The sequence below is a fragment of the Thamnophis sirtalis genome, unplaced genomic scaffold (assembly GCF_051295495.1).
Source record: "Thamnophis sirtalis isolate CommonGarterSnake01/CBP01778 unplaced genomic scaffold, rThaSir2_p1.2 scaffold_2, whole genome shotgun sequence".
Classification (NCBI taxonomy): Eukaryota; Metazoa; Chordata; class Lepidosauria; order Squamata; family Natricidae; genus Thamnophis; species Thamnophis sirtalis.
In genome coordinates this window covers 32,423,093-32,434,739 of record NW_028261382.1, presented here as the reverse complement: position 1 = coordinate 32,434,739, position 11,647 = coordinate 32,423,093, and the positions used below count along the sequence as shown (strand labels likewise).

The window sequence follows — 11,647 nt, the reverse complement described above, 5'->3', positions numbered from 1 at the left end:
ACCAGGAGACAGTGAGTTCTAGTCCTGCCTCAGGCATGAAAGCCAGCTGGATGACTTTGAGCCAATCACCAGGAGACGGTGAGTTCTAGTCCTGCCTCAGGCATGAAAGCCAGCTGGATGACTTTGAGCCAATCACCAGGAGACGGTGAGTTCTAGTCCTGCCTCAGGCATGAAAGCCAGCTGGATGACTTTGAGCCAATCACCAGGAGACGGTGAGTTCTAGTCCTGCCTCAGGCATGAAAGCCAGCTGGATGACTTTGAGCCAATCACCAGGAGACAGTGAGTTCTAGTCCTGCCTCAGGCATGAAAGCCAGCTGGATGACTTTGAGCCAATCACCAGGAGACGGTGAGTTCTAGTCTTGCCTCAGGCATGAAAGCCAGCTGGATGACTTTGAGCCAATCACCAGGAGACGGTGAGTTCTAGTCCTGCCTGAGGCCTGAAAGCCAGCTGGATGACTTTGAGCCAATCACCAGGAGACGGTGAGTTCTAGTCCTGCCTCAGGCATGAAAGCCAGCTGGATGACTTTGAGCCAATCACCAGGAGACAGTGAGTTCTAGTCCTGCCTCAGGCATGAAAGCCAGCTGGATGACTTTGAGCCAATCACCAGGAGACGGTGAGTTCTAGTCTTGCCTCAGGCATGAAAGCCAGCTGGATGACTTTGAGCCAATCACCAGGAGACGGTGAGTTCTAGTCCTGCCTGAGGCCTGAAAGCCAGCTGGATGACTTTGAGCCAATCACCAGGAGACGGTGAGTTCTAATCCTGCCTGAGGCATGAAAGCCAGCTAGATGACCTTGAACCAATCACCAGGTCACTATGAGTTCTAGCCCTGCCTTAGGCATGAAACCAGTTGGGTGAACTTAGACCAATCTCTCTCTCTCAGCAGCCCACCTCACAGGATTGTTGTTAAGGGAAAAATAGGAGGAGGAAGGTATGCTAGATATGTCCACAGCCTTAAATTATTATTTTTTTCAAACAAACAAATGAAAACCTGGCCTTGCATGCGTGTTACAAAATAATAAGCTTAAGTGCCCCTGTATTTCCCACCCGAGTTTCAATTTGCAGCTGTTAATCGTATTTGAAGTGTTCCTCTAAAATGTATTCCACCACTTTTCAACTCCTGCTCTGAACGGCTGACATCCAGAGGACATAAATGTCTCCCAAATCAAAATATACTCATTCTCACTCGGAGAAGCGAAAATGCTTGTAGGACCGAGGCCCCACAGCATTGTGAAGGTTTATTTTCTTTGTGTAAAATTTGCCATCTCAGCCAGTCACAAAAGAACCATTAGCCCAAAGGTAACCTTCCAGATAGTCTCTCCTAAGATATTCTCTTGTTTCTTTCTACCTTCGACCATTTGTCTTTCCATCCCACACTTCCTTTCACCGCAAGCGCACTTCTTATCCAAACCTGTTGTTACACTCAACAGCAATTACTCACGAATTGCATTGCGAAATAAATAAATAAGTAAATTAGCTGTGCAAATTGTGATTCAGAGTTCGACTCCCGCTACTGTGTGAAAGTAGCGGCTGTCAGGCCTGCAATTATATTCCTTTTAGGATTTTGGCCTGCCCCACTTTCTCTTATTTCATTATGCTGTTTCATTAGTATAGTCGATGGGAGGGGGGGAATAGAAGGAGTAGGATTGTGGAATGTATTGTTTTTCATTCTTTACTAGAAGCCAAGGTCATCCTTTGTCTCCGCACCAGTACACCTGACCGGAAGAAGCTGGGTGTGGATGCCAGCATGGAAGAAGATTGGACCATGTGATGGATTGTGGGTGTGGGGACAAGATCATGAACTTTTAACTGGGTGGCATTCTGATGTCATTTCCAGTATTGGGATTAACACAGATGTGCCTAAGATGTCTGCTTTATTAAATTGGAACCAAAAGGATTGTTTTGCCTTGGACTGTGATTTATAAGAGCCGAGGTGGCGCAGTGGTTAAATGCAGCCCTGCAGGCTACTTCAGCTGACTGCAGTTCTGCAGTTCGGCTGTTCAAATATCACCGGCTCAGGGTTGACTCAGCCTTCCATCCTTCCGAGGTGGGTAAAATGAGGACCCGGATTGTTGGGGGCAATATGCTGACTCTGTAAACCGCTTAGAGAGGGCTGAAAGCCCTATGAAGCGGTATATAAGTCTAACTGCTATTTAATTCTACATGATACTTGGAACGCTGACATTGGCATTCCCTTGTTCACAGGAGTGGGATTCAGCCGGATCACGCCGGTTCAGACAACCGGTTGTTGCAAGAACCGGCTGGCCCCACCCCGCCCACCCCTCCCCTCCCAGGAGTCTCCACACAGCCTGTTCACTATGCTAGGTAAGTGCAGGGCCTGTGAAAAATGGGGCTCCCGGAAGCCTGCAAACAAGTCTGTTTCCAGCCTCCCCGTCGTTTTCGCCCTCCTGGAGGCTCGAGAAAAGATTCCGGAGCCTGGGGGGGGGCAAAAAATGAAATCTCCCACACTGTGGTGCAGGAGGTTGAGTAGGCCACGCCCACTATGGCCATCCCCAGCCAGCAACCGGGCAGAAAATCGGTTGTTAACCTTTTTCAATCCCATCTTTCCTTGTTCGGTTTCTGAGCGAGCAAGCTTCTCCCCCCCAAATCTCTACCGTGTAAAATGCAGGTTGTCCTCAACATACCACCGAAACTGTGCCCCAAAATTTCCATGGCTAAGCATAGACACCTGTTAAGTGAGTCTTGCCCCATTTTACGACATGTCTTCCCACAGTCATTCAGCGAATTGTTGCAATTGTGAATAACATGATTGTTAAGTGAATCTGGATTTCTCCACTGGCTTGTTAGGTCAGAAAAGAAAATCACCCAAACCCTTTCCACCACCACCACCCCCCGGCACCTCAACTGCCATAAATACCTGCACCACAAATTGCATACCGTATTGTTCGGAGTACAAGACGCACCTTTTTCCCTCAAAAGAGAGTGAAAATCTGGGTGCATCTTATACACTGAATAAAGCAATTTTTGCCTCCTGAAATAGGGGGCAGCCCTTCACCAAAATGGCCATGCAGTGCCTGTAGGAGGCTTTCAGAGTGCTCCTGGGGGCCGGGGAGGGCAGAAATGAGTGAAAAATGGGCCGTTTTTTGCTCATTTTTGGGCCTCCCACCCCAGGAGCACTCTACAAGCCTCCTAAAGGCTATTCGTGCCCTTTTTTTGAAAAAGAAACCGGTCAGTTTTCGCGAAAAACGGGCCGTTTTTGGGAGGTCTGCAGTGCAAAAACTTTTTAAAATTTTTTTTTGCCTCTTCAAAATCATGTTGCGTCTAATACTCTGGTGCATTTTATACTCTGAAAAATACGGTAATTCACTCCTTATTTTAGTTTGCCCAAAACCTTCTAGTGGCCGAGAAATATATAATTTAACTCTGCTTGCCCTTTCTTTTTTACGATGCTTCTCTCCTCTACTGTGGATTTTAAAAGCCGTTCTGGGACTTTTGAAAAATGAGTGTGATTAAGATGGTTTTATTTGTGCACTTGCTGGAAGTCACTTGAATTCGTTTGCATCTTCTTTGGGGAGCTGCCATAACAAAACAAAAAAAAAAAAAAAAAGGTTTTTGTACAGCACTAAAATGGCAAGGAGAAATCCAGGCAGCAAAAGCAACTAAAGTTGCAAATGGGAAAAAAAAAGAATAATTAAAGGGCAAATAGAAATGTTACCAGTGAGACCAAAAGACAGATGAAGGAATGGCTTTATTTGACCGTAACCAAACAGAACACACCAGAAGTAACATAATTACTGGAAGAAATAACTATAAAATGTAATGATCAATGCTATGATAAGATAAAAAAAAGGTCAAAATGGAGAAATGCAGCCAAAATGGCAAATTCAGACAGAGCCAATAAAATGGGAAGTGCATTGAGATAGCATTGAGCTGAAACAATAAGAATTAGAGGTAGGGATGGAAGGAAAGAGAGAGAGAGAGAAAGAAAGAAAAGAAAGAAGGGAAGACAGAAAGAAGACAAATAAAGGAACGAAGGAAGGAGAAAGAAAGAGAAAAAAGAAAGCTAGAAAGAGAAATAAAAAGAAAGAAGGAAAAAGAAAGGACAGAAAGAGAAAAAAGAAAAAGAAAGGAAGGAAGGAAAGAAAAAGAAAGAACGAAGGAAGGAAGAAAAAAATTAGATGGGAAGAAAAGGAGAAAGAAAGAACGAAAATTAACAGCAAAATTAACGACATTAAGTTAATGCAGCTTTCTCAGGAGCATTATTTCCTGTCAAGTATTGGCCTTTATTAAGAAGGAAGCAACCGTAAAAAGCCACTTGAAATCAGCCAAATCAAACTGATAAATCCCGCAATAAATAAAAACAAAATACATATTTTTTTGAAATTCAGCAAGATTTTAAATTCAAAGGCGGAAGCGAGGAGCTGTCCCTTTCAGCACCTGAAAAAGCCCCGCACGTGTTTCTTCGCACTAACTACATTTCCCGGCAGTCTCCGCGGTGTGGGGGGGGGCGGGAAAAGTCCTTCGCTTTTGCTCCCAGACTGCTTTGCGACGGCCGCTTTCCTGCAAAGCGGGAGCCACGCGGGCGGCGCGCTTCCGCCGGACGGACTACATTTCCCGGCGCTCCCCGCGGCCTGAGGGAAAGGAGGGAGCAGTTGGTTTTTGTTTTTTTTGTTCTTTGCAAGATGGCGGACGGTGTGCTGAGCGCCGGCGTGAACCTGGAGGCCTTCGCGCAGGCCATAGCCGCCATCCAGGCGCTGCGCTCCAGCGTGACGCGGGTGTTCGATTGCCTCAAGGAGGGCCGGCGGCACAAGGAGGCCGTGGAGGGCCGCGAGAAGGGCTTCGCCGCCAACTTCCAGGAGAGCCTCCACTCCGTCAGCCGGGACTTGGGGTGAGGGCGGGGCAAACGGGGGGGCGGGGGCGGGCGGAGGCCACGCCCCTTCTTTCCTCTGGCGCCCGGCTGGAGGGGCGTGGCCCCGTAGGATAATCAGGGAAGGGTGGGCGTGGCTCGGCCTGTTTTCTCCTCAGGTAGTGGGACCACCTGGCCCATCATCCACCCACATCCACTGGCAACGCATGGGATACATCTGGGACTTCCATGCTGCACTGCAGGGCAGGGCATGATGGTCCTCCTTTGGCGGTTGGAGGACAGCAGGCTGGTCTGCCCTTCTGTAGAGCCTCCCCAGCCAGTCACAGTGCAGGTAGTCCTCAACTTATGACCGCAATGGAAACCTGAAATACCCGTTACCCAACAAGAGGGTTGGCCAAGTGAGCTTTGGCCTCGCTTTACGGCCTTTCTCTCCGCCATTGTTAAGTGAATCGCTGCTGTTGTTGCGTTAGTGACACGGACGTTAAGCGAATCTGGCTTCCCCACATTGACTATGCTTGTTGTTCGCGAAAGCGGATCGGCTGACCCCTGGGACGCTGCACACGGTCATAAAGATGAACCAGTTGCCAAGCGCCTGAATTTTAATTGCAGGGGATGCTGCAAAGGTCGCCTGTGCGAAAAATGGTTGTAAGTCACGTTTTTTCGGTGCCATCGTAACTTCGGATGGCCACTAAATGAATGGTGGTAAGTCAAGGACTAGCTGTCTTGCGATTCCTGGTTGCATCTGTACGTAGGGCGATTCAAAAAGACTCCCAACAGAGACCAAGAAACTCTGGAGGCAAGCAGAACACAACAAAAGTAACATAGTGAACCTGCAGAAATAACAATAAAATAAAACATTCTGAGTTATGATAAGGAAATAAAGGAAGCAAATACAGAAAATGCAACTAAAGTAGCCAATGCAGAGACAGGAAATAAAATAGGAAAAAAAGGTAGCAATAAACAATAAAAATTAAGAGGTATGAATGGAAGGTTTGTTGGATGGACAACTGCATCTTATCTTCTATACATCAACTCTTCTATCTTCTATCCAACTCTTCTGTCCATCAACTCTTCTATCTTCTGTCCATCAACTCTTCTATCTTCTATCCATCAACTCTTCTATCTTGTCATCAACTCTTCTATCTTCTACCCATCAACTCTTCTATCTTCTATCCATCAACTCTTATATTTTCTGGTCATCAACTCTTCTATTTTCTATATTCTGGCCATCAACTCTTCTATCTTCCATCCATCAACTAACTCCCAGCAACCTTGTAGTTTGAGATGGATGGATGGGGGACCAGCTTCCAATAAACAAAGTCAGCGGGGAAGCCAGATTTGTTTAATGACTGCATGATTCACTTAACAACAGGCATTCGCTTAACAACCGTGGCAAAAGCAATTGTAAAATTGGATGTGACCCGTTGAACAACCTCCCAGCCATGGAAATTCCATTCCCCGTTGTAGTTGTAAGTCAAGGAATACTTGTAGTTTGATCTTTCTGTTTGATTTTAGTCCCCTTGAGCGTATGAAAGTGCACACTGATTGTTTATTGTTGAATTACACCCCGGATGAATTTATGGAAATGGTGTGTGTGTGTGTGTACAATATGCTTTCTAACGCTGTTTTCCTCGCGATTTGGTTTTAGGGAGTTGGAACGCTTGAGTAACCTGGTGGGAAAACCATCCGAAAATCACCCCCTCCATAACAGCGGCCTCTTGAGTCTCGATCCTGTCCAGGATAAAACACCCCTTTATAGTCAACTGCTCCAGGCCTACAAATGGTCAAATAAGGTAAATCATCCGTGGCTTGATCCTTAAAAGTGTTAATGTTAATTCTCACTGACATTCAGCAAACTGAAGGATATTTTGCCGTTGGCGTTACTACAGGGAAGAGAACGGAAAGGGGAAAAGGTCCTTTGAGTAACGTGTATGCCTGTTCTACTTTTATTTAATGACCTTTTGACTGTTTATATGTACAGTACAAAGGGATGTGGTGATCAGAAAGGTTGGCGGTTCGAATCCCTAGCGCTGTGTAACGGGTTGAGCTCCTGTGACTTGTCCCAGCTTCTGCCAACCTAGCAGTTTGAAAGCAGGTAAAAAATGCAAGTAGAAAAATAGGGACCATTTTGGTGGGAAGGGAACAGCGTTCTGTGCGCCTTCAGCGTTGAGTCATGCTGGCCACATGACCATGGAAATGTCTTCGGACAGCGCTGGCTCTTCGACTTTGCAAATGGAGATGAGCACTGCCTCCTAGAGTCGGGAACGACTAGCACATAAGTGTGATGGTAATCTTTACCTTCACCTTACAGATGGTCCTTGACATACGAGCATTCTCTCAGTAACCGTTTGGAGTTACGATGGGGCTGAAAACATGGGGAGGTTATTATTAGTCCTCGGAGATCTGACCGTCCCAGCACCTCTGCGGTCATGTCATCGTGGGGCTTGGCAATGTGATCACTGTTTGTGACTGTTTCCTGCTGGCTTCCCCAACATCTGTCATTGGGGAAGCCATGGGGAATGTTGCTGGGATAAGTTTGTCCCACATGTGTATCCTTCTCTAGGCACTCGGTGGATATGCTGTGCGGGTCACTCACGCCCCTCCACTTATGCAATCCGACCCAAGCTACATACTCCTTTACCCACTCCCCAAACTCTCATGTCCCTCCTGCCTCTGCTGCACCCCAATTTGCAAAACTACACCCCCTCCCCGATCTGTATCCTTGCATACTGTCCATGATGCGCCCCCCCCCCCAAATCTCTCATGCTTTTCCTTCCAGCAGAGGTTGGTTGTGACGAGATGATTTGCTGGGTAGGATGGGATTAATTTGGAATTGCCGGGGTGATTTTAATCCTTCCTTTCTTGCTTCTCAAATTTGAAAGGGAGAAGGGTTGCGACAGCCAAGCTGAGAGTTATTGTATATAAACAGGGAACAGGCCCCACTCACTAGCCCTGATGATGCTACTGTTCTGACCCTTTTCCCAAAAAGCAGGAGGCAGAGTCCTGGTCCCGACAAAACCCGTTTTATTAAACAAATGTGAATTCCTCTCATTCACATTCGGCAAACAGTCTTTCAAAGGAGTATTTATGACTACAGACCTCATCTAGCTTGGAAAGCTGCCATGTAAATATTTTCCTAAATGAGGTGCTGTGCAAGGAAAGGCTGGGCACAGAGTCTCTGAGATTCACGGACAGATCTTCACACTCCTGAAACGAATCTTAACGACCGCAGGAATGAATTGTTTCCTGCAAAGGCACCCTCCCCTTTCGCTCCTCTTTTATTCCCTCTGGGAGGGGCTGTCCACCGTCCACCTGTGGCTTTCTTAGCTGTTCTTTCCTGATTTCTTAGCTGTTCTTTTAGTCTGGCCGCTCTGCGCATGCGCACACTGGGAACAGGCTCCAGCTGTTCTTCTGATTTACTGATGTCTGACTCCAAAGGCAGCTGATAACTGTCAGACAGCCCTGGCCCCCTCTCTGCCTCCGACACAGAGCCTTCATCCGAGCCTTCCCCAGACTCCAGGACTGGCCCATCTTCCTCCCCAACCTCCTCACTGCCCAAATCTGCTGCCAGCTCTGCTGGCGGGCCACAACAGTTACTTAGATGGGTCATGAAATGTTTCCGCAACCTTCTTGTAGCCAGTGTGTCAATAAACCAAAGTCAAACTAAACGGGCGAGTCCCTTTGAAACCTAACCTTGACCCAGGAGACTTAAGCGTGGTTTACTTTTATTTTAAATATAAACGTTGGGATCTGGCTACGGTTTGAGAACTCCCTCTTCGCTGTTCTCTGAAAACCTGGGATTCGAACGTCCCCTCCTCGGAGGGCTTTGGGCTTCTTTTGGCTGGGTCTACAATGCAGCGACATGATGCAGCACTTTCAAGCGGCTCGCGAGGTTGCGTCGCTGGGCGGTAGCCTCAGCAGCTGTTTTAAATAAGAGCATCTGGAATAATTCAGCAAGCCTCTTTCACTCTCTCTCTCTCTCTCTCTCTCTCTCTCTCTCTCTCTCTCTCTCTCTCTCTCTCTCTCTCTCTCTCTCTCTCTCTCTCTCTCTCTCTCTCTCTCTCTCTCTCTCTCGTTTGGCCCTGCCTGTGAAGAGCCCGTTTGATGGAATGAAGAGCGGCGAAGTGCTTTCTGTATTTAATTTTTAATTCCTGAATCCTTTGCGGACGGCTTCTTGTATTTTTGATGAGCTGAGGCAAGGCATTTTTAGCGCCTCCAGACTGGGCCGATCTTCCGTTAACGATTGTATTTTTAAACACACGGCTGAGATCAGGTGGGGGTGGGGGGAGTGGGTAGAAAGGCCAACATGAAAGTGGGGGTGTTATTCTCTCAAGATCTAATAATTTGCCCCGGGAGGCGTCTGTCGGATGGTTTTTGATATGTTGATATCGTCATTGAACAGATGAGGGGTTGCAAGCCGAAGCGCTATGCCTGTCTGTCTGTCTGTCTATTTATCTATATCTATCTGTCTGTCTGTCTGTCTATCTATCCTGGTTCTGTTTGCTAAGTTTTTGATAGGCGAGGAATTTGGAATTTGCAGCAAAAGCAAAAAAAAATAAAAATGAATAAAAATCATGGAGCAACGTTGGCGCAGTGGTTAGAATGCAGTACTGCAGGCTACTTCTGCTGGCTGCCAGACGCCTGCAATTTGGCAGTTTGAATCTCACCAGGCTCTAAGTTGATTCGGCCTTTCATCCTTCTGAGGTTGGTAAAACGAGGACTCAGATTGTTGGGGGGGCAAGAGGCTGACTCTGCAAACTGCTTACAGAGGGCTGTAAAAGCATTGTGAAGCGGTAGGTAATTCTAAGTGCTATTGTTATTGTCCTTCCTAACCCCCTTAATTCATTCCTTCCTTCCTTCCTTCCTTCCTTCCTTCCTTCCTTCCTTCCTTCCTTCCTTCCTTTCCTTCCTTCCATCCCATCCATGGTATGTAGTGATTAGAATGTGCCGAAGTGGCCCAGTGGCTAGAGTGCAGTACTGCAGGCTACTTCAGCTGACTGCAAGCTGAGTTCAGCAGTTCGAATCTCCCCAGGCTCAAGGTTGACTCAGCCTTCCGTCCTTCTGAGGTGGGTCAGATGAGGACCCAGATTGTTGGGGGCCAAGAGGCTGACTCTGTGAACTGCTTAGAGAGGGTTGTAAAAGCACTGTGAAACGGTATGTAAGTGTTAGTGCTATCCTTCCTTCCCTTCCTGTTAGAATGCAGTATTGCAGGCTAACTCTGCCCACTGCCAGCATTTCGAATCTCACCAGAGGCTCATGGTTGACTTTGGCCTTCCATCCTTCCGAGGTGGGTAAAACGAGGACCTAGATTGTTGGGGGCAAAAGGCTGACTCTCTAAATGGAAATGTCTCACTTAACAAAAAGAAATTTGTGGGCTCAATTGTGGTTGTGAAGTTGAGGGCTACCTGAAATGCTGCTTTCTGCACCCCACTACTTTCTAAAGAGTTTTAAGCCGAAGTCCCGTCCCTCCCCTGAATTTTAAGATGTAAAAGAACGCAGATTCCTTTTTGAATTCCGAACAGGCTGTTTCTAAATGCCAGGCCCAGAGAAGCCAGGCTCTCTCCAACTTCTAATTTAAGCCATAAATTAGCATGGTGGGTAACGCATGGATTTTAAACCTGCCAATGCGCCTTCAATTTATATTTTCCCTGAAGCAACATATCCTGTTATTTGGGTTTCTCTGAAAGGCTGGGTAGACTCATAATAACAGATTCAGAGACTCTAAAGGTTGGGGGGGGGGGGGGTGGGGGATTTTTCTTTTCTATAGAAAATTGCGTTTATGAGGGGGTCCTTGGTGCTCTCCGAGCTTGGTTGTTTTCCTGCAGACGTTTCATTACCCAACTAAGTAACATCATCAGTGCTAGAAGGGAATGGGGTTTGTGAGAGGAGGAGGAGGAGGAGGAGGAGGAGGAGGAGGAGGAGGAGGAGGAGGAGGAGGAGGAGGAGGAGGAGGAGGAGGAGATGATGATTGCGGAGTCCCTGGTGCTCTCTGAGCTTGCTTGTTTTCCTGCAGACGTTTCATTACCCAAACTAGGTAACATCATCAGTGCTAGAAGGGTGTTGGGCTTAGAGGAGGAGAACATGGAAGAGAAGGGGAAAATGGAAGAGGTGAAGGTGATGGAGGAAGGAGGAGGAAAAGAAGAAAGGAGAAGGAAGAATGTAGGAGAAAAGGAGGAAGAGAAGGATGGGGAAGGAGGAGAAGGGGAAGGGAAGATAGGAGAAAGAGGAGGAGGGTTATGGGCTCCTTGGTGCTCTCTGAGCTTGTTTGTTTTCCTGCAAACGTTTCATGACCCAACTAGGTAACATCATCAGTGTTAGAAGGGAGTGAGTTTGTGGAGAGGAGGAGGAGGACTATGGGGTTCTTGGTGCCCTCTGAGCTTGTTTTTTTTTCTTGGAGATGTTTCATGACCCAACTAGGTAACATCATCAGTTCTAGTGGGGAGTGCCGTTTGCAGTCAGTTTATATTCTGGTGTCTTTCCCTGTCTGTGTTGGTCGGGGCGCTGAAAGATTCTTCCGTCGGGCTGTTTACTAATGGCTCAGTTTCTTGATTCGGGTGTGATTGACTTGATGGTTGATCTGATGTGAACCTCGGAGTTCATCTATGCTTGATCTGGAGTCTTTCTGGCTGGGCGATTGTCTCTTTTGGACGATCTGTAGATGTGGTTCCTGTCTCTGTGTCCGTTGACGGCGGATTTGTCTGAGTGCCAGAATTGCATTCTGGGGACTTGGCCTGGTCTAGGATGGCCACATTTCCCCCAATTGAAACTGTGGTTAAATCTGTCTCTATCTTGTAAATCTATATGCAATTCTGTGTATTCC

At 47.1% G+C, this 11,647-nt stretch overlaps 1 protein-coding gene across 2 annotated transcripts in view; it reads left to right on the top strand.

The window, feature by feature from the left end:
* Positions 1 to 4,634: 4,634 nt before the first annotated feature.
* LOC148048567 (mediator of RNA polymerase II transcription subunit 27) overlaps positions 4,635 to 11,647 on the top strand; it is a 105,049-nt gene continuing 98,036 nt past the window's right edge. For both annotated transcript variants that reach the window (XM_087704665.1, XM_087704664.1), the window contains exons 1-2: positions 4,635 to 4,848; positions 6,476 to 6,620. In XM_087704665.1, coding sequence (XP_087560791.1) covers positions 4,643 to 4,848; positions 6,476 to 6,620 — 351 coding nt within the window. In that variant the 5' untranslated portion in view covers positions 4,635 to 4,642. The remainder of the gene's footprint in view (positions 4,849 to 6,475; positions 6,621 to 11,647) is intronic.